Source organism: Sus scrofa, chromosome 1, assembly GCF_000003025.6.
Source record: "Sus scrofa isolate TJ Tabasco breed Duroc chromosome 1, Sscrofa11.1, whole genome shotgun sequence".
Lineage (NCBI taxonomy): Eukaryota > Metazoa > Chordata > Mammalia > Artiodactyla > Suidae > Sus > Sus scrofa.
In genome coordinates this window covers 269333697-269355341 of record NC_010443.5, presented here as the reverse complement: position 1 = coordinate 269355341, position 21645 = coordinate 269333697, and the positions used below count along the sequence as shown (strand labels likewise).

The window sequence follows — 21645 nt, the reverse complement described above, 5'->3', positions numbered from 1 at the left end:
CGTGTTTTGGTTTCCCACTGCATATGCACCTTATGTTTACACGTGACTGTAGCCTATGAGGTGTGCAATAGTAAGCATCTCTACAAAGGCAAGACTTTAATACATGGTTGAAAAGGGTTTGGCGTTCCTGCTGTGGTGCAGGGGGTGAATGATCTGGCATTCTGTGACGTTGCCGGTTCAATCCCAAGCCCAGCACAGGGGGTTCAGGATCTGGCATTGCTACAGCTGTGGCACCGGTCGAAGCTGTGGCTCCAATTCGATCCCTGGCCCAGGGACTTCCATATGCCGTGGGTGTGGCCAAAAACAGGGTTGGGGCGCGGGACCGGGGAAGTTTTATTGCTAAAAGAATGCTAGCCATCAATTGAGCCATGCTGAGTCATAATCTTTTTGCCGGTGGACGGACTGGCCTCAGTGTTGGTGGCTGCTGACTGATAAGCGTGGTGACCGTGGCCATTTCTTAAAATAAGACGCCAATGAAGTTTGCTGCATTGACCGACTCTTCCTTTCACGGATGACTTCTCTGTAGCCCGCAAGGCTGGTTAATGGCATTTTACCCACCGTAGAGCTTCTGACAAAGCTGGAGTTAATCGGGAGTTCCCGTTGGGGCTCAGTGGTAATGAAACCAACTGGCATCCATGAGGACACGGGTTCGATCTCTGGCCTTGCTCAGTGGGTTAAGGATTCAGCATTGCTGTGGCTGTGGTGTAGGCCAGTAGCTGCAGCTCTGATTCGACCCCTAGCCTGGGAACCTCCATATGCCATGGGTGTGGCCTTTAACAAAAACAAAGGAAAGAAAGAAAAAAATAATAATAAAAGAACAGTAAGACTGGGAAGTCAAAATGACCACTCAATCCATGAGCTGTAGTTGTGTTAGCAGCATGAAGAAAACATGAACCTCCATCGGAGCTCCTGGGTGACCGAGTGCATTGCCAGTGAGCAGGAATCATTTGAAATGAATCTTTTTTTCTGAGTAGTAGGTCTCAAGACAGTGGGTTTAAAATATTCAGTGAACCACGCTGTAAACAGATGTGCTGTCATCCAGGCTTTGCTCTTCCATTCATAGACCACGGGAGAATACAGCTAGATTCACTCTTTTTTTAATCAAAGTATAATTGATTTACAATGTTCTGTTAGCATAATTCTTTTTGTTTGTTTTGTTTTTTGTCTTTTCAGGGCCGCACCCGAGGCACATGGAGGTTCCCAGGCTAGGTGTCCAATCAGAGCTATAGCCGAGGGCCTACGCCACAGCCACGCCAGATCTGAGCCGCGTCTGCGACCTACACCACAGCTCACGGGAACGCCAGATCCTTAACCCACTGAGCAAGGGCAGGGACCGAACTCGCAACCTCATGGTTCCTAGTCGGATTCATTAACCACTGCGCCACGACGGGAACTCCCAAAAATGTTTTATTGTCTTAGCATTCGTGGGTTCACTGTTGTGCATTCACGTAATCTCCTACAGGAACGGTTTTTTTCTGGCTGCAGCATGTAGCGGTTTCACGTGGGATTTCAGCTCCCCGACCAGGGACTGAACCGGGGCCGCAGCAGTGAAAGCACCAAATCATAACCACTAGACCACCAGGGAAGGCCCTTCCTTCGAGAACCTTTCCTTTGCATTTATCACTTGGCTAACAGGTACAAGAGGCTGAGCTCCAGCCTGTCTCAGCTTTCGCCACACCGTCCTCCCTCTGCTTAATCCTTTCTAGCTTCTGATTTCAAGTTAGAAACACACAACTCTTCCTTTTACTTGAACCCTCAGCAGCCACTGCGGGGTTATTAACTGGCCTAATTTCCATATCGTGGTGTCTCCGGGAACAGGGAGGCCCAAGGAGAGGAAGAGAGATGGGGGAACGGCCAGTTGGTAGAACAGTCGGAATCTACACATTTGTTGATAAGTTTGCCATCTTAGATGGGTGCAGTTTGTGGTGCCCTAAAACAGCTACAACAGTTACATCAAAGATCACCGACCATCACAATAAATACAGTACATGATGAAAAAGTCTGAAATAGTTTGAGAGTTACCAAAATAGGATAGACACGAAGGGAGCAAATACTGGCGGAAAAACGGTGCCAACAGACTTGCTTGACACGGGGCGGCCCCACACCTTCCAAGTGTAAGAAACTGCGAGGCACAATAAAGCAAAGCCCAGTAAAACGAGCTATATGCCTGCACCAATACCCAGGATTGGCCATCGGCAGGGACTTCAGCTGTTAAGGCATTTCAGAGGGCAAAGTGGCGAGATCTGCCAGCCTTCTAAACGTGTGCCCAAGACACAACATCGCCACATCCGCGCTTTGCCCCACAGAAATTCTCATAGGCACCTCGAGAGACCCGACTATTAACAGACTGATTGTAAGAGTGGCATCTGGGAGTTCCCCCTGTGGCAAGAGGGTTCAGGAACCAACTGCAGCAGCTTGGGCCACTGCAGAGGCACAGGTTCAAACCTCAACCACGGGCAACGAGTTAAAGGATCGGGTGTTGCCGCAGCTGCAGCTCAGATTCAACCCCTGGCCTGGGAGCTTCTGTATGGACAAGATATACTTTTATAGGACAAAACAAAGCTGCAGAACAGCCCACGGAAGGCAAATGAAGCTTTGGAAATTAAATGACAATGTCAAAGATGGAACCGAACAGAAGGAACATATGTCAGACTGTGGGCAGTGCTTCCCTCTGGTGGGCGGGGTTGAGGGAGACTTTGCACAGTTTGCGGCTCATAATTGGTGAATTTTACAAGACTGGATGCAGTGGTATGCTGTAATCAGAAACAAAAAGCAATACAGATCCATATTTTTCAAAATTAGCACAGGGGAAAAAACTCCAGCTCTTTCCCTGTTTTCCTGTGGTCTGCAGGTTGAAGTCAGCCTGTCACTTGATTTTATTTGTTTATTTGTTTTTGTTCATTTTAGGGCCGCACCCGCAGCAGGTGGAAGTACCCAAACCCGAGCTGCAGCTGCCAGCCTACGCCACAGCCACAGCCACGCTGGATCCTGAGCTGCATCTGCAACCTACGCTGTAGCTCATGGCAACGCCGGATCCTTAACCCACTGAGCGAGGCCAGGGATTATACCTGAATCCTCACAGAGACAATACTGGGTCCTTAACCCACTGAGCCACAACGGGAACTCCAGTGTTGCTTGATTTTAGATTTTTCTTTTTTTTTTTTTCAAACATAACTGAAAAAAAGTCAGAAAGAGAAAAATAAAAAAGTGGGGGGAAGAGAACCTGGAAAGAGAGCCCCACCCGCTGCTACCTTTTCAGCCTTGGTCATCAGGCCCGTGACCATCTGCCGGCCGACCTCCCCGAAGAAAAGCTGGTGGGTCTTGTCTTCCAGAAGGCCCTGGGGGCAGGGAAGGGAGGGGGTGAGCTGCCGGGCTGGTGGTCCCCCAAGGCCACAGAGAGGGCAGAACTGTGGGCTGGGCAGGGGACCCATCCCGCCTGCCTGCCCCCCTCCCCGGCTCCATCCTCCCAGGCGCCCCCGACCACACCCACCTCGAAGGCCTGCCGCACGCAGTGCAGCTTAGCCAGAAAGTCCTGGTCGCTGTAGCAGCCCAGCAGTTCTGTCCTGAGGGGAAGCACCGCACGTCACACCACTGAGGCCCCACCCAGTGACAACCCCAGTGGGGTCAGAGCCCTGGGTGGCCCTGCCTCTGCCTGGCAGTCTGTCCTCAAGCAGGAACCTGCCCGCTTCCAGGCCTGGTCTCCCCCCAGCTCTCTGAGGACGAGTTGGCTCAATGGCATTGGTGTGGTCGCTAGGAGCTCGGGTTGACCTTGGCCTCCTCTAGGCCCCAACCAACAAAGAAACCCCCCAGCAAAGGGCCAAAAGGGCCAAACTGCTGCCAATGCCGGGCAGGGCCCTCTAGGGCAGCTAGAGGTGCCCTGGTCCAGGCTCTTTGTCCAAATCCCTGAGGCTTTCGGCCATTTCCGGTCAGTGGCCTTTAACCACACACACTTGAACCTGGGAGTCATGACATCACACTGCACAGTCGATGGAAGATGGACAAGAGCCATAAGTACACTCCAGAGGACAAGACTGAGGCAGAGAGAAGTCAGGAGACTTGTCCTGGGCCACCTGCAACAACGTGGCAAGACCTGGAGAGAGCCCCGGTCTGTCTGTCCCCAAAGCCTGGCTTTAGGACCTCCCTTCGAAGGGCTGGGTTGGAACACAGGGCTGAGGAACCGCGCCCGCCGTGCTTCTGACTGGACCCCTCTGAGACCTCAGAACAAGTGCAAACAACTGTTATTTTAATTAGTTATATTAATTGGTTATCGTGACTGTTAGCTCTGCACCTGCGGCATAGGGACGTTTCCAGCCTAGAGGCTGCACGGGAGCTGCAGGTGCCGGCCTACGCCACGGCCACAGCCGTGCCAGATCTGAGCCACGTCTGCGACCCATACCACGGCTTGTGGCAACACCGGATCCTTAACCCACTTGAACCTGAGTCCTCATGAAGACAATGTCAAGTTCTTAACCCACTGAGCCACAATGGGAACTCCAGACCTGCCATCCTGGGCCCTCCGAGGCTGGGGCAGGAACCCTAGCCGGCTCAGCCCACCCGCAGCCTTGCCCGGCTGGGTCCTAGCCGGCTCCCCCAGCCTCCTCCAAGGGGATGCCCGCTCGCCACCTGCCTCTTCCCCACACGCTCACCTGAGGGTCCGGCAGGGCACTTTCCCCTCCTTCACCAGCTGCAGGGCCTCCTCGTAGGCAGCGGCGGGCCTGGAGAGTGGGAGCGGGTAATCGCCGACCTGAAGGGACTCGAAGAGCTGGCGGGAAGGGGCGGAGGAGGAAGGGGGTGTGGGGAAGCCTGTGTCAGCAGGGAGTGGGGGGCACCAACCTCCCAGAGGGCATGTCAGTGGGAACCCGAGCCCACGGGCAGGAGGCCTGGGTGTGAGTCCAGCACTGGCCCTCGGCGTCCCCTCTCCAGGTGCCCTTCCCAAAGGGACCGTCTACGCGACGCACATCCCCGTCCCCCCATCCCAGGCAAGGACAGCCGCGTGGCACATGTGGCCATGGCAGGAAACTAAAGCCAAGCAATGCGCCCTCAGTCTGGAGAAGGGAGAGGCCAGCGTGGGCTGGAGCCAGTGGGGACAGGGACCCGTGCGAGGCCGGGTTTCTCAGGCTTCCCCAGCCTCGCCGAGTGTCCCCAGGGAGCAGCGCCTGGCGGCTGCCAAATCTACTCCCTCTAAGCAAAGGCTTTCACTTTCCCACGACCCAGTGCTCACCACCCCAGCCCCAGAGCTCACCCCCCACCCGCATCACCTCGGTGGCCGAGAAGAAGGAATCCTCGGAAGTCAGGCTGTCCTCGTCGTCAGGCCGCAGGCGCAGCGAGCCCTCGGTCAGGGGCAGCATCAGGGTCCGCTCTGGGCAGTGCAGGAGGGACGGGCTGACCCAAGGTCCCTGGATCCCTGGGCTCTTCGGGGAACGCCCGCCAAGTCTCCCAACACCCGACTCCGGGAAGGGCACGCCAACATCCCAAAGGTCCCATTTTCTGAGCGCACATCAGGGGACCGGCCACACTGAGGGCGAGGGCATCTGGCCCTTGAAGGGGGCTTTGGAAAGGACTGTCACACAAATGCCCCGTGGGGAGGCCAGAGGAAGCAAGACTGCTCTGTCGGGGACAGGACGTGTCGCCGCAGGTGGAGCCAGGGCGCGGACAGCACTGGGGGAAGGGCGCAGGGGTCATGGTCACAGCACAGGGCCTGGCACGCAGCAGCGCTAGCTGGATAACTCTGTTCCCTCTCAGTGCTGTCACATCCCTTGACCTCCATGGGGGGGGGACCACAGCAATGGTGTCCCCGGCTATTTGGCCTGCTTTGGGCTCATCTCCACGAGCCACCCCTCCGCCCAGTGCCCGCAGGAGAGGGCTCGAGCGGAAGGCCCCGGGAAGCCATCAGGGGAGGTGCTGACGCGCCAGCCCCAGGGCTGGCCCCGAAGGCATGGGACCAGGAACACCGGCCAGGGACTCCGGGCCCGCGGTTTCCTCATCTGTGCAAAGGATCGGAAAAGGTCCTGGGCCCTGGGGATTCTGGTTCGTCTGATGCGCTGCGGGAGTCCCAGGCTGGTTCTAGTGCCACCCAACCACCTCCACGGAACCGCCCACCGCAGCCCTGCCCTGGGCCGCACTCACCAAGGTCCAGCAGCATGCTGTCGGACGGGAAGGTGGACCCAAACTCCTCCTGCAGGTGGTAAGCTCGGCGCAGCAGGGTCTCCAGCTTCTCCGCAAACTCCCTTCGCTGTGACTCTGGCTGTGGGTAAAACAATGTCGGGCAAGCGGGCTCTTCAGGCTCCCCCCACCAACAGCCCCCTCGTTCACCGTGATGAGGCCCTGGCTCCCGGGGAAAGAGAAGAGGCCTCTGAGGCCCAGCAGTGAGAGGGAGCCACCCGGCCCCGAGCAGCTGGTGAGGGTTTGAAACACAGCTGGTCCCAACTGGCATGGGCCGCAAGTGTAAAATACAAACCAATTTCAAACACTTAGTACCAAAATCAAACCCCCAAATATTCTGAAATTCCCTGGTGGCACAGCAGGTTAAGGATCCCGAGTTGTCACTGCTGTAGCCAGGATTCAATCCCTGGTCCAGGAACTTCCACATGCTGTGGTATAGTTAAAAAAAAAAAAAAAATCTGGGAGTTCCCGTTGTGTCTCAGTGGGTTAAGAGCCTGACATCGTGTCTGTGATGATGTGGGTTTGACCCCTGGCCTTGCTCAGTGAGTTAAAGATCTGGCACAGGGCTGCAGCGGCAGCTCGGATCTGATCCCTCGCCCAGGAACTTCCATATGCTGCAGGTGCGGCCATGAAAAAGAAAGAAAGAAAAGAAAGACTCTGAATGTGAATTACCTCAGCGATTTTTCATCTTGATTTCATGTTGAAATGATAATATTTTGCATACACTATAGAAAATATATTAAAGTCATCTCACCCAACTCTTTTTGCTTTCTGACGTAGTCTCCAGAAAATTTTATTATTTTTTTATGGCTGCACCTGTAGCATATGGAAATGTCCAGGCCAGGGACTGAACCCAAGCCTCCGCAGTGACCTGAGCTGCTGCAGATGGAGGTTCCCAGGCTAGGGGTAATCGGAGCCGCAGCCACTGGCCTATGCCAGAGCCACAGCAACGCGGGATCCAAGCTGCATCTGCAACCTATACCACAGCTCACAGCAACGCCGGATCCTTAACCCACTGAGCAAGGTCAGGGATCGAACCCGCAACCTCATGGTTCCTAGTTGGATTCATTAACCACTGAGCCACGACGGGAACTCCTGCAATTGGATTCTTAACCCACTGTGCCACAGCAGGAACTCCTCCGAAAATTTTAAATGAGATCCGTGGCTACCTACTGAAGAACACCGCTCTAGAACCAAGCAGACCTGCTTCAGACCCCAGCGCCACCGTTCCAAGCTGCATGACCTTGGGTAAATTAACTCCCCCCATTCTGAGCCTCCGTTTCCTGATCTGTCAACTGAGGTAAGAGAACCTATCTCCTAAGATTTTAGGGAAAATACGAATAAGGCATATGAAGTGATGGCTATTATAACAGTTCTCCAGCAGAGCCAGCTCCGATTTGACCCCTAGCCTGGGAATGTCCATGTGCCGAGGGAGCGGCGCAAGAAATAGCAAAAAGACAAAAATAAATAAATAAATAAGTAAAATAACAATAAGGGGGCAGTCAGGAGCCCAGGAAGAGCTGGGATCGAAGCCCACTTGGGAAGGCGTCACACCTGTGGCACCACAGCCCGTGGGCTCAGGGACCTCCTCGCTGCCCTTGGCCTCCACACGGGGACGTGGGAGAAAGGGGGCACTGCTCTTTGACCCCTGCCCTTCTGGGCTCAGGAGCCAGGCCTGACTCTGCTTTTCCAGGGAGGCTGCCAGATCAGACCCTGGGGAGGAGACAAGGGCCAACCACAGCCTCAGGCCACTTGGGAGGCAGAGCCGGAAGCACTCGGAGGGGAGCGTAACCATGGAAACGATGCCTTTCAAGGAACGCTAGCCTCGAACAGGCACCTCTTGGCTTCCTCGAAGGCAGGGTTTACTATGACTTTGTCCATAGAGAAAATTCAAGGAGGTCAAGTGGCCCAGGCCCCCCAGCTAGAGCCCAGCAGGACCCAGGCGCCCCCAGATCTGCTGGCCGCCTTGCTCAGTTCTCCAGCAGAGCCAGTCTCTGCTCTGTGCGGAGCCTTGTAGCTTTGGCGGATCTGCCGGCTCTTTCTCTGAGAAGTCACTGCGCGTTAGAGAATGGTTTTTAGATAGGACACACATGACAAAGGCAAAAATAGAGACACCGAACTTAATATTAAAAACTTTGGGGGAGGCACAGCCTTAAGACATTAGCTTGCTGTGACCCCCTTTGTCTGGCAAAGCAATAAAGCTTTTTCTCCTTCACTCCCCCCCCCAAAAATTAAAAACCTTTATGCTTCAAAGGCCACTGTCAAGAGAGTGAAAAGATTAACTCAAAAACATTGCGGCTCAGCGGGTTAAGAACCTGACATAGCGTCCATGAGAATGCAGGTTTGATTCTTGGCCTCGCTTAGTGGGTGAAGGATCTGGTGTTGCCTTAAGCTGTGGTGTAGGTTGCAGATAAGGCTTGGATCCCGCGTTGCTGTGGCTGTGGCGCAGGCCTGCAGCTGCAGCGCTGATTCAAGCCTAAGCCTGGGAACTTCCAGTATGCTGCAGGTTCAGCTGTAAAAAGGAAAAAAAAAAAAAAAAAAAGATAACCCACAGAATGGAGGAAATATCAACAAATCATATATCAGACAAGGGGCTTCTATCTACAATGCATAAGAGAACACTTACAACACAATAATAAAAGGACAAATAACCCAATTAAAAATGAAGCAGGCACTTCCTTTGTGGCTCAGCAGTAACAAACCCAACTAGTATCCATGAGGACGTGGGCTGGATCCCTGGCCTCTCTCAATGGGTTAAGGATCCAGCATGGCCATGAGCTGTGGTGTAGGTCACAGACACGTTTCGGATCCTGAGTTGCTGTGGCTGTGGCTAGGCTGGTGGCTACAGCTCTGATTTGACCCCTAGCCCAGGAACTTCTATACGTTGTTGGTACAGCCCTAAAAAGACAAAAATAAGATATTTTTTTTTAAAAAAAGCAAAGGATCTAGAGTTCCTGTCATGGTGCAGTAGAAATGAATCCAACTAGGAACCATGAGGTTGCAGGGGTTTTTTTTGTTTTGTTTTATTTTTTGTCTTTTCGTCTTTTTGCCATTTCTTGGGCCGCTTCCGCGGCATATGGAGGTTCCCAGGCTAGGGGTCCAATCGGAGCTACAGCTGCTGGCCTACGCCAGAGCCGCAGCAACGCGAAATCTGAGCCACGTCTGTGACCTACGCCACAGCTCATGGCAACGCCGGATCGTTAACCCACTGAGCAAGGGCAGAGACCGAACCCACAGAGGTTGCAGGTTTGATCCCTGGCCTTGCTCAGGGAGTTAAGGATCCGGCGTTGCAGTGAACTGCGGTGTAAGTCGAAGACGCAGCTTGGATTCCACGTTTCTGTGGCTGTGGCGTAGGCCAGCAGCTGTAGCTCCGATTGGACCCCTAGCCTGGGAACCTCCATATGCTGCGAGTGTGGCCCTAAAAAGCAAAAAAAAAAAAAAAAAAAAAAAAAAAAAAAGAAAGAAAGAAAGAAAAAGAAAAACAATAAAAAGAAATTAAAAAAAAAAACAAAACAAAAAAACTATAGTACCACTAAATGCCTGGAAAGAGACCAAGCAGTTATTTCTGGATGGAGGACAACAGGCACTGCTAACACTGAGGATGAAGATCATTTTTTTTTTTGGTCTTTTGTCTTTTTGTCTTTTGTTGTTGTTGTTGCTATTTCTTGGGCCGCTCCCGCGGCATATGGAGGTTCCCAGGCTAGGGGTCGAATCGGAGCTGCAGCCACCAGCCTACGCCAGAGCCACAGCAACGTGGGATCCGAGCCGCGTCTGCAACCTACACCACAGCTCACGGCAACGCCGGATCCTTAACCCACTGAGCAAGGGCAGGGACCGAACCCGCAACCTCGTGGTTCCTAGTCGGATTTGTTAACCCCTGAGCCACGACGGGAACTCCTGAAGATCATTTTTTGAGCACCTGCTGTGGGCCCGGGTCCTGCGACTGGTGCTCGTGTCTGGCTGGGGGCACCCGCGCTCGAGGAGGCGGAGGGCCTTCGCCCATGTCACACAACCCTGAGCGGTCTGCTCAGGGCCTGGGCTCCTCTTTTTCTGTTCCCATAGTTTTCACTACTCTACTAAGGAATATCTCATTGCTTTCCGAATGAGACATAGGGAAAGGCCTATGGTTTTGCTTTTCTGTTTCTGGCATGCGGAGTTCTCGGGCCAGGGATCAAATCTGAGCCGGAGCTTTGACCTATGCCACTGCTGCAGTGTCACTAGATCCTTAACCCACGGCCTGTGCCAAGCAAGGGACTGAACTGGCGCCTCTACAGAGACAAGCCAGATCCTTCACCCACTGCACCACAGAGGGAGCTCTGGGAAGGGCTTCAGTCTTAAGACGGAGCAGTAGCGCGATAAGTACACCTTTGGCAATCAAGTCGCCTCCCTTCCTCCTCCTGCCCTAACACTGCAGGCGCCTACTATCTGCCCACGAGCAGTGGGGACCTGGGGCAGCTTCGCCTGCTGGCACTGAAGCCGTGAGTCGCCCCAAACACGTCCCAGCCTCCGCCTCCCACAAGCACAGCAGTCATGCCTGTGTGACGAGCCTCAGAGCTGGGGTGGCAAGTACACCTCCAACTTTTTACAGGCTCACCAGCCTGTGCTGCAAACTGTTCCCCAGGCTCCCCTGCCAACTGGCTGCCACCCAACGAAGGCAAAGGTAGAGGAAAGGAGAAAGCAGGGGGCAGATCCAGCATTGCTGTGAGCGGCGGTAGGCTCAAAAACACCCCTCCTCTTCCTACCTCACACCACACCCCTGCCGCCCACTCCCTGCCAGTCAGCCCCTTCCCTGGTGTGAGCTTCCCACCAGCTGCACCAGACCAGGGACTGAATCTGGGCCACAGCAGTGAAAGTGAAGAATCCTAACCACTAGGCCGCCAGGGAACTCCCAAACGCCTTTCTTTTTCAAACACCTGAAGTTGTTTCCATTTCCTGGCTAGACCCCTCCCCAGCTGCCCAAAGAGGTGGCCTCCACTTTGACCTCACTCCAGCAGGGGACACACACTCCTATTATGTTTTGGTTTCAATGCAGAAAAGCATAAAAACCACATCAGAAACAGCCCCCCAACACTAACACCTCTACAAAGCCTGTCCATAAGCGTGTGCTCCCAATTAGAAAAGCCAAAGTAAAGAAAGGCATAGGAGTTCCCCTGTGGCTCGGCAGGTTAAGGACCTGGCATTGTCAGGGCACTGCCGTGGAGCGGCTTCGACCCCTGGCCCGGGAACTTCCCCAAGCCATGGGCGCGGCAGAAAGAAAGAAAGAAAGAGAAAGTTGGACGGACAGACAGACACAGAAAAGTACAAGAAAAGCCTCTCCCCACCCCTCCCTGCAGACCCCCCCTCGGGGATCACTGTGAACTCTCTCCCGTGTATCTGTCCCGAGGGAAAAGAAAGTGAACGGACACACACCGGCAGTTACCAACAGTGTATGTAGGCAGGGACAGATGTCTCTGACATCTTTTCCTTTTTTTATATTATTTATCCTATTTTATTTTTGTCTTTTTAGGGCCCCACCTGTGGCACATGGAGGTGCCCAGGCTAGGGGTCGAATCGGAGCTGTAGCCACCGGCCTACGCCACAGCCACAGCAACACCAGATCCGAGCCACGTCTGCAACCTACACCCCAGCTCACGGCAGCGCCGGATCCTTAACCCATTGAGCGAGGCCAGGGATCGAACCATGTCTGCATGGATAGTGGTCAGATTCATTTCCATTGAGCCACGACGGGAACTCCCGGATGCCTTTTTTTAAATGTGCACACAGGTCACGAGTCGCTACGTTACACTCCTGTAACTCACATGATAGCGCACATCAACCACGTCTCAGCGGGAAACAACACACACACACGAGTCCACACATTCCGCATCTTGCTGTTTTCACTTAGTAACACATAGCGGAGAAAGCAGCCTATCCGCTCACACGGCGTTCCTCCAGCCTTTTAATAAAGACTGCCGGCTATGCCAGACCCCAGTTTTTCATTTTTTTCTCTATTACAAAACAACGTAATCGGACGTGTTTGATGCGCGGTTCCCTTTTCTTTTTTGGCCGCCTGGAGGCACGTGGCATCCTCGGGCTAGGGACCAGGTCTGAGCCACAGCTGTAACCGCTACTGGGGCACCACCAGATCCTTAACCCACTGCACGGGGCATCCACCGAGACAAGCCAGATCATTCACTCACTGGGCCGCAGCGGGAACGCCTACGTGTAATTTAGAAACGTGCTGTCTTGTCTCCATGTTGGATGGCGCTTTCCACAAAAGTTTCGATTTTAGCCTTTTTATTTCTCTTTTCTGATACGGGGACAAAATACTCACTTTTAGAAAATGCGGACCGTGCCAAAAAAAGTACAAAGACCAGACAAACTGCATGCTGTGTGACCCACGCGGCTATGAACGCAGGCTCCTTGCCTCCAGCCCTTCGAGGATGCATGTTGTCCTGACAGGGCCAGGACCAGGTTGTATCAGCATCGTGGTTTATTGAGTAATTACCAAATGCATGTGCTCATGCGCATTACGTGAACTTTTTTTTTTTTTTTTTTTTTTTTGTCTTTTTGCTATTTCTTGGGCCGCTCCCGCAGCATATGGAGGTTCCCAGGCTAGGGGTCGAATCGGAGCTGTAGCCACCGGCCTACGCCAGAGCCACAGCAACGCGGGATCCGAGCCGCGTCTGCAACCTACACCACAGCTCACAGCAACGCCGGATCGTTAACCCACTGAGCAAGGGCAGGGATCGAACCCACAACCTCATGGTTCCTAGTCGGATTCGTTAACCACTGCGCCACGACGGGAACTCCACGTGAACTTTTTCACTCGGATCACCGTCCCGGTCACGGAGGAAGCTCCCATGCAAGAGGACGTGCCGGCTGGCAGAGACGGGGCTGCTGGACGCCTCCCAGGTTTGGTGGCCCCTCTGCCACAGCACCGGCCCCCACCACGGCCGGGGGTGGGAGAGACCCAGGGGAGAACCACCTACCTCAGACAGGGCCTCCGAAGCAGTCTCGGGGTTCCGGAGGCCATCCCCCCGGGTCGGGGTGCTGTCGCTATCCCCCCGCTGCCCCACGCTCAGCGCCTGCTCCCATTTCTGCAGAGCCTCCTCGAACAGCTCCATGCCTGAGCGCGCGCGGGGAGAGAAGGGGACGTCAGGCCCCGCAGAGGGACAGCAGCCGGGCCCCAGACCACGCCACTCAAGATGCAGGCTCAGAAGATCGAGGAAGCAGGAGGGCCCTGAAGGATGGGACAAGGGCCCCATCCCCTTTCCAGGGCTGGGCCCTTTGCAGGGCTTTTCAGGCCGGGTGTGTTTCTGGAGACCCTCCTCTGCCCAGAAATGGCTGGAAACCGTTGAACGGGGGGCCTGGAAGCAGCACCTGGAGATCCCGCCCTGGGCTGCTGGACAAGGCCACCCCCTTCCACGCTGGCCGGGGGGAGCCTGTACCTTGCATGTAGAGGCTCTCAGCATTGCCATCGCCGGTGGGCACAGACTCCTCCATCCCTCTGGCGTCCCATGGTCCGGAGCACCCAGCCGTGGGGCTAGATGAGTTCACAGCCACCGTCTGGGTGCCAAGTAGCACAAGGACCAGAGAATGAGGGGTGAGGCCTTCCCCTGCTGCCTGGCCAGAGGCCACCCGCCCTCTCCAGTGCCATCCCTGCAACCAGCCCCTGGCCACGCTCTTGGCACAGCCTGGTGCCCCTGCCGCCCAGCCCAGGAACCGCCTAAGAAACCCGCCCTGAGCCCCGCTCCTGGGCAAGGCAATCCACTGCCTGCCCCGGGGCTCCACAAACTTGTTGGACTGGAAGGACTCAGGAAGCACCCATTACATCAGCTGGCGGGGCCCGGCTCTCGCCCACATGAGCGGCCACTTGCCTGCCAGCCTGTGACAAAAGCCATCTCTCAGTCACGCCTGGCTCCAGGGCAGCGGCCGGCTCAGAGCCAGGGCGCGGCGCTTGCGGGGTGAATTCATAACTAGGGGAGTGAATGAGCCAGAAGCCATTCCTCAAGAGAAAATAAACTTCTCCTCGTCTCATTTATCTCTACAGCCTCAGTGCCTGGCAGTCCCTGGCGCAAAGCCGGGGCTTGCTCAATGTCTGATGATGGACTGAAGGGACTTTCGTGGAGAAGCATCTCCTCCAAGAGGCCCTAACGTCTCTTCCGCACCGCGCCCGCTGTCCCTCCCCAAGGCCCGGGGCACGGGGACGGTCTCGGAGCCTGCACGGATGCTGGGGTGACTGCAGGAACTCCTCCCATCCCCCTACCAGCCCCCAAGCCCCCTGAGCCCCCAGGCCAGGCCAGGCCCCCTGGTACCCTCACCGAGGCCAGGCTGTGGGAGGAGCCTGAGTGCTTGCTGGGCTCAATGGAGGAGATGCCACTCAGGGTGTCGTTGCTCTTGCTACTGGGACTCTGTACCCTCCGGCTGGAGTAGCCTATGAGGAACAGAAGGGCGGGGGGTCAGGCGGTTTCCCCACCCCGGACCCCTTCCCCTGGCCTCCCCATCTGGAGTCTGTCCTGAGCTGAGTCAGGGCGATCGCAGGGTGTCTCCGGGGTGGGCACCGAGCAGCAGAGGGCTGAGCCCCACCTGCCGGCGGGGGGGGGGCGGTTCTGATGGGATAAAGCCTGAGAAGGAAGCCCAGCCACTTCCACTTCCTGACCCTGCGGTGGGGACTGATCTGGAATTCTCTTCCTTCCAAAAAGGATTTGAGGTGACAAGTTTTTAAAAGACACTTTTTTTTTTTTTTTTAACGTGAGAACAGCAGAGAAGGCAGCAAACAAGGTGGAGCCAGAGGTGGTGCTGGTTCAGGGCAGGTTAAGTGAGAGGCTGTGATGGAAACGAGGCCAGGTTTCAGGCTTCGGGGTGGGGGGCGTGAAACCCAGCCACTGTCGGCACGTTGGGCTCTTGTTCTAGACTAGTCTACAAGCTTCTCTGCCCAACTGAAAAGACAAAGCTTCCTTTTTGCAATGAAAATTCCCAAGTAAAATTCATCGCTCCACAAGATTTCGCTTCATAAAACAGGCTTCTCCCAAGATGAGAGCCTGTGAGGACTCAGCCTTGGAAAACGATCTGTATATGGCAAACACGGGGTTGCCGGGTTACAAGATCAACGGGACCAAAAGAGGTGTTTAAGTCACACCAGCAGACACAAAACAGGTCAGGGGCCGAGGGGGCTGGGGACTGGGGGAGAGGCTGCCTACGAAGGGCCTTGGGGGGATTCGGAGTAACAGTTCTAGATGGAGTGGTGACTGTGTGACTGTGTTTGCCGAAACTCATAGAATTGTACGCACAAGGGGTGAATCTTTGCGGATGCAAAGCAACCTAACGCAAAAAGGGAGGGGGGATGGGGAGAATGCGCTTGGCTCAGGAACCAGGGAACGTCCCTTGCTGGACAGAGGAGCTGCGCCCCGCACCCCCTTCTGGACCCGAGTTCCCAAAGGGTCCTCAGATAAGGAGAACCACTGCTTCCGATGACACGTGCCTCCAGTGCCAACGGAAGCCCACCAAATCCTTACAATGACCTGCTTCACAAATGACGGGGACCCGGCTTGGAGACAGGATGTCACCAGCCCAAGAGCTCTGCTAATATGGGGTCCGACGGAGACTCGACTCCAGGTCGGGCCCGCGCCCACCACCCCGCACCTACCTTTCTTCACCGACGGGACCTTCCTGGCCATGAGGACAGGGAGGGGCACCGTGCCCAGATGCTCGCCTCCCATCTCGGGGCCGACCTGCTTCTTCTTCCGCCGTCGCCTCTTCAGCTGGTGGGCAGCCAGGGCCAAGGCCACGGTCCCCAGGGCGGTGGCAAAGAGGACCTTCCGCAGGCCTGGCGTCAACCGCAGCTGGGAGAATGCTGACTGCAGGGCAAGAGGGAGGCGGCTGGTTACAGCTCCCTGGGAGAGCTGCCCTGGGAGCACCTGGCAGGGGACACATCAGGCCCTTAGGGGCTATTTCCTGACCCTGAAGGACTGAGAGGCAGCCACCTCCAGGGGGGTACCTGGCTTGCCCCTCTGAAACCTGGAACCCAGAGAGGTAAAAGAGGGCTTGGCCAAGGAGATCACAGCTGGAGCCCAGCAGGTATCCCTGACACCATCAGGTTTATACCAGCTGCAGTGACCAGGCACCTACGCCAGGTACCACACCAAGACTTCACCCGCATTACCCGTCTGAACACCCATCACTTTCCAGGTGAGGCATCTGAAGCTCACACAGGTTAGGACACGTGCTTAAAGTGAGACAGGCAGAAATCACACCCATATCTGCTGACCCCATGTTTTTTGGGGGGTTTTTTGGTCTTTTTTTTTTTCTTAGGGCTGCACCCGTGGCATATGGAAGTTCCCAGGCTAGGGGTTGAATCGGAGCTACAGCCACCAGCCTACACCGCAGTTATCACAACATCAGATCTGGGCCACGTCTGCGACCTACACCACAGCTCACAGAACCACTGGATCCTTAACCCAGTGAGCGAGGCCAGGGATGGAACCGCATCCTCATGGACACTAGTCGGGTTCGTTACCGCTGAGCCACGATGGAACTCCCTGCCGACCCCATGTTTCAACTCCTCGAAGGCAAGGACGTTCCCTCTACCTGTTGGTCCCCCCGTACACCTCCCTGCTCCACCCTCACCTCACCTGCTGACTCAGAGCCCCCTTGGGTGAGGCTGCTTCCCACAGGGCAGAGCCTCAGGAAGTGTCAAGAGGCCTGGGCAGTCACAAACATTTAAGACGGGCAAGGAGGGCATGACTGACCCATTTTATAGACTGAGAAACTGAGGTCAACAGTCCACAGAGTCCTGGGATCCCCAGACTCCTAACCTAGCCTTTGTACTCTGCTCAAAGAAAAGCCACCAGGGCCTGGGACAGAAATCCTGAGGGCCCAGCTGCCCAGATGCTGGGGGACCGTGGGATGAGTGGCTCAGGGTTTCGAGGACCAGAGGGGTAAAGGGCGGGACCACAACCCCGATGCGATGACCTTTACCTGCCCAAAAGTCGTGTACAGGAACACAGGGATCTCAGCCACGGTCATGGCCAGGGCCTGGATCACGGACATGCCCTCCGTCCTCCGGAATGCCATGGCAGGACCAGCACCCCGGGCAAGAGCCCTGGGGGCCAAGAGCTTCCAAGGAGAAGTCTTCAACTGGTTGCTGGCTGGGTCCCAGGCACCGACCACGTCCCGAAAAGACAGGGATGCACATACCAGAGGGTCCCTCCACAGAGCTGAGAGACAGACGACCAAGTCAGCCACAAAGGCACATGCGTGTGAGCACAGAGAAAGACAAGCAAGAGTGCCCTGGCGGACGAGGCGGGAGCAAAGCCTGCGTCGGGAGTGCCATGCCTGGACCGAGGCCCCCACCTGCTGCGCCTGCCAGCAGGAAGGCCGCCAAATGCCCCCAGAGACCCTCTGTGCACCTTGAGCCTTGGGAGCAGAGGGCAGTGTCTCTGGCACGCTGGCCCAAGGGCGGACCCAGAGCCTGGGAGCGGATGGGTCGCTCTCAGACTTGGGCCTTTATATCACACTTTCTCAATGGTTCTAAACCCGTGGCCCATGTGCTAAACCAAAATCTCAGGCCTCTAAAGGGCCAGGCCCCTGGGGAAGAATCGTTACATCTTTTCTGCCTCCCACTAAGCCAAGAGTGCTGTACTTCCTGTGGACTCTAGATGAAAACAGCAGGTTTTTCCTCCAACGGCATGGTAGTCTGTGCTGCGTTCCTCACACGTTATTGCACTGAATCATCACAGCTCTGTGACGTCGACGTGATCTACGTCTCGCACCCCAGTCAATTTTTAGTAAGGGAACTGAAGCTCAGAGAGGTTAAGTCAGAAGTCCAAGGTCACACAGCTGACATGAGGTGGAGTCAGGACTTGGACCAAGATCTACCAGAGCTTATTTAACTTATTTACTTATTTATTTTTGCTTTATAAGGCCGCACCCGGCGCATAGGGAGGTTCCCAGGCAAGTGGTTGAATCGAGCTACAGTTGTTAGCCCACGCCACAGACACAGCGATGCCAGATCCAAGCTGCATCTGTGACCTACACCACAGCTCACAGTAATACCGCATCCCTGACCCACTGAGCGAGGCCAGGGATGGAACCCGCATCCTCATGGATACCAGTCAGATTCGTTTCCGCTGAGCCATGAGGGGAACTCCCTACCAGACTTTAGACCCTGTGTTTAATACAACTCTTTTGCCAGATCTGACATGGAGCAGGAAGCAGAGGCTCTAGCAGAACCACAGACCACAAGGGCAACTTTCCCCTGCGGTCTCCTGAGACCCCTAGGGTACCCCAAGGCCCCATTCCAAGGCCAGCAAGTAAGTGGCTTAAGCACACATAACCCAGTCCCCAAGATCCTACAGAGCCTTCCCCAATTGCCACCACCAAACCTAAGACACCCTCAGGATCTCTGGGGACTTCAAACACAAGGATTAGTGCAGCCCAGACAGACCCTGTCTACCTGGGATGGTGGCCAAAGTCACTGGACAAGCACAAGAAATGGCTAATCGGTGAATGGGAAGCACGAACAATCTGACCAGTTTAGCTCTAGGGCTGGGGTGGGCTCTTTATGTGTGTGTGTGTGTGTGTCTACGCACACTCATGTGCAAGGGGGGGCAAGCAGGCAATGTTCTAGGGCTGAGGAAACTCATGTGGCCAAGGGGAGGGGACAACCTGCCAGGAGGCTATCAGCTGAGTTATGTGACCGCCAGTGGTCAGGGCTCAGGTTAATATCCTAAGCCACCCCCCTCACCCTCCCAACTTGGCCCAAGCCTAGAACAAAGGGAGACGAGAACATCACAGGATCAGCATGTTATCGCCCAAGCACTTACTTTAACAGACCAGGCTTGGCACAGGCTCTCCATGGAGGGTGTTGAGTCTAGTCACTCACAGAACCCTCAAAACAAGCACTGTTTATCTCAGGGATGGGGAAACTGTGGCTCCGAAAGGTCATCGATCTGACCAAGGTCATGGAGTAAATGGCCAAGCTGGGATACGACCTCAGCTCAGGGGGCCCCAAGGCTGTGGTGTTTCACCTCTGCTACCTGCCACAACTGCCACCTCTCCCTCCATGGCCACATCTGGGCCCCCAAGAGAGAAGCCCACATGCAGTTACAAATATGAGCCTGAACGCATGCTCAGGAGTGTGACAGGTCTGGGAGGCTTGGCAGGCGCCTGCAGGAAAGTCAAGAGCAGCCTCTGCTGCCCCGACTAAGAAGAGCGGCAGGTGCCAGGTAACACCACCGGCCTCAAGGCAGCTTCACGCCAGAGATGGATCCAGATCCAGGCCAACTATAGCCTATCTATCCACGACCCCCCCCCAAGATCCAAAGCCAAATGAAACATGCCTCCACCTCTTCCCCATGATGACAAGCCCATGGCGATGTCCTCCACCATGTGGACACTCCTAATGCCATCCTCACCTGGGCAAGTCACCTCTCCTGCCTTGTAACCTTGCGCAAGAATTTCCTCATTCCACCCCCAGTGAGGTACTTATAATCCCTCAGCTTGGATTCCCACGCTTTCTAACTTGGGTACCTCCTCCCCTGTCCTGAACTACCCCATAAATGACACTAGCCTGAGCATTCCTCATTCCACTTTGATCCCAGCAATATCCGCAGCCCAAGCACTCCCTTGAGGCTCCCGCTGCCCAGTCTCAGTTCATTTCATCCCGGCAGGACACCTCACCAGTCCGACGAGGACCGACTTGGAGCACTCCCACGCTGGACCTCAGCAATACCCCCTTCTTCGGAATCTGCTCTTTCCAACCCGGACAACTTGCAGCCACTGGTCAGGCCCCCTCCTCTTCTTGCCCCAATACCCGGAATATCCTTGAGGGTCGTCCACCGGCCCACGCACCAGCTTCTTCCATCCTGGTACTTGCCCAGCCTGGGTCCAGTACTGCGCCCCTGCTTAGATCTCTGAAGTGTTCCAAGCCCGGACATCTTCAGTGGACCGGGTACCTTCCGTTCCACTTCTCGTGACGCCCACGGCCCGAGTACCTGCTCATTCCAACCTGGGCCCTTCTCGTCCGGCTGAGCTGGGACACCTGCGCCCGAACGCAGTCCCCCGCGTACGCTCCGATCCCCCTCACTACAAGCCTCAGCCCCGGACCCTGCCGCGCCGCCCGCCTGCCCCGCGCACTCAGCCCTCACTCACCCGGGATCCCATCGCTGCAGAAGGGCAGCGTCTCCTTCCCCGGCGCCCGCGCAACCAACCTCGGGGCCTCTGGGGGCGTGGCCTCACGCAGGGTCGACCTTCTTTTGGCCAATGAGCGGCGCCGGATTCTTCCGCACCGCCCGGCCTCGGGCCAATTGGGTGAGCCACGTGACCAACCTTGTCTCACCCTCTTGGTTCCTTCAGTTCCGCCCCCTAAGTGCGGTTGAGGCGCGGAAGTGCTCTTTTTTTTTTCTCCTGTGATTGGCCATCGGGATTAGATTGACCCAGATGGCTGAGTGGGGCGGGGCCGCTCTTAAAGAGACGAGACGGAGCAATCAGGTTTCGAAGCGGCGTTGTAGAAGGTAGCGGCGGTGGACTGAGCCCCTGTATTTGATTCTTCCACCTCCGCTGGTTCCCACACGGACAAGTTCTTCCTGCCCTTCAAGCGCCCACTTTCCAAGGTCACCATCTCTGACTTCCCACAGCATCCTAAACACTTGCCACCCCACCTTCTGGAGTTGTTTGCAAAAGCGCCACGCCTCTCTGTCTCCCTGAGAGTTGGGAGTCAAGTGAGCCAATGCCTGTTAACACAGTGCTTATAAGGACTTTTCTCCTTGACCAATCTGAGTCAGGCGCCTCTGAGCCCTCTGCTCCACTAGGCTCAACTTTGAGCTTCCCATCTCGTAGGGTTCTGTTTTAGCAAGAATCCTGCAGAGTCAGTTTAGCAAAATCCCCATCACCTGATCATTCTCCATATTTGTCGAACACTTTCTTTTTGGCATGCAGAAGTTCCCAGGCCAGGGATGAACCTGTCCAGCGGCTGCCACAAGGATGGATCCTGAACCCATTGAGCCACAGGGGAAGATAGCCTCAATATCTTATCACCTGGCCGGCATTCAGCAAGAATTTCACTAGCCTCCGTGTTCCTTCTTAGTCATTTTCCATCCAATGACCCCTACTCTGCTTGGCTATGAAGCTCCACCTGTCCTTGTGTTTGGAGTTGAGCCCAATCTCTCTCTCTATTGCAAAACCTCCACCGCAGTAGCCTCTCTTGGTCCTTACCATTTTTTTTTGTTTGTTTGTTTGTTTTGGTTTGGGTTTTTTTTGGTCTTTTTAGGGCCATACTCGCGGCACATGGAGGATCCCAGGCTAGGGGTCTAATTGGAGCTACAGGTGTCAGCCTACACCAGAGCCACAGCAAGGCCAGATCCGAGCCTCGTCTGCGACCTACACACCACAGCTCATGGCAACGCTGGATCCTTAACCCACTGAGCGAGGCCAGGGATTGAACCTACAATTTCATGGTTCCTAGTAAGATTCGTTTCCGCTGCTCCACGACGGGAACTCCAA

At 55.4% G+C, this 21645-nt stretch overlaps 1 protein-coding gene across 1 annotated transcript in view; it reads right to left on the bottom strand.

Moving 5' to 3' along the window:
* MIGA2 (mitoguardin 2) overlaps window positions 1–20404 on the bottom strand; it is a 29001-nt gene extending 8597 nt beyond the window's left edge. The window contains 11 exon segments of the mRNA XM_001928959.6: window positions 3252–3338; window positions 3491–3563; window positions 4647–4762; window positions 5259–5359; window positions 6127–6244; window positions 13134–13270; window positions 13593–13710; window positions 14466–14578; window positions 15791–16001; window positions 17122–17360; window positions 20296–20404. Of these exon segments, the coding sequence (XP_001928994.4) occupies window positions 3252–3338; window positions 3491–3563; window positions 4647–4762; window positions 5259–5359; window positions 6127–6244; window positions 13134–13270; window positions 13593–13710; window positions 14466–14578; window positions 15791–16001; window positions 17122–17217 (1170 nt within the window). The 5' untranslated portion in view covers window positions 17218–17360; window positions 20296–20404.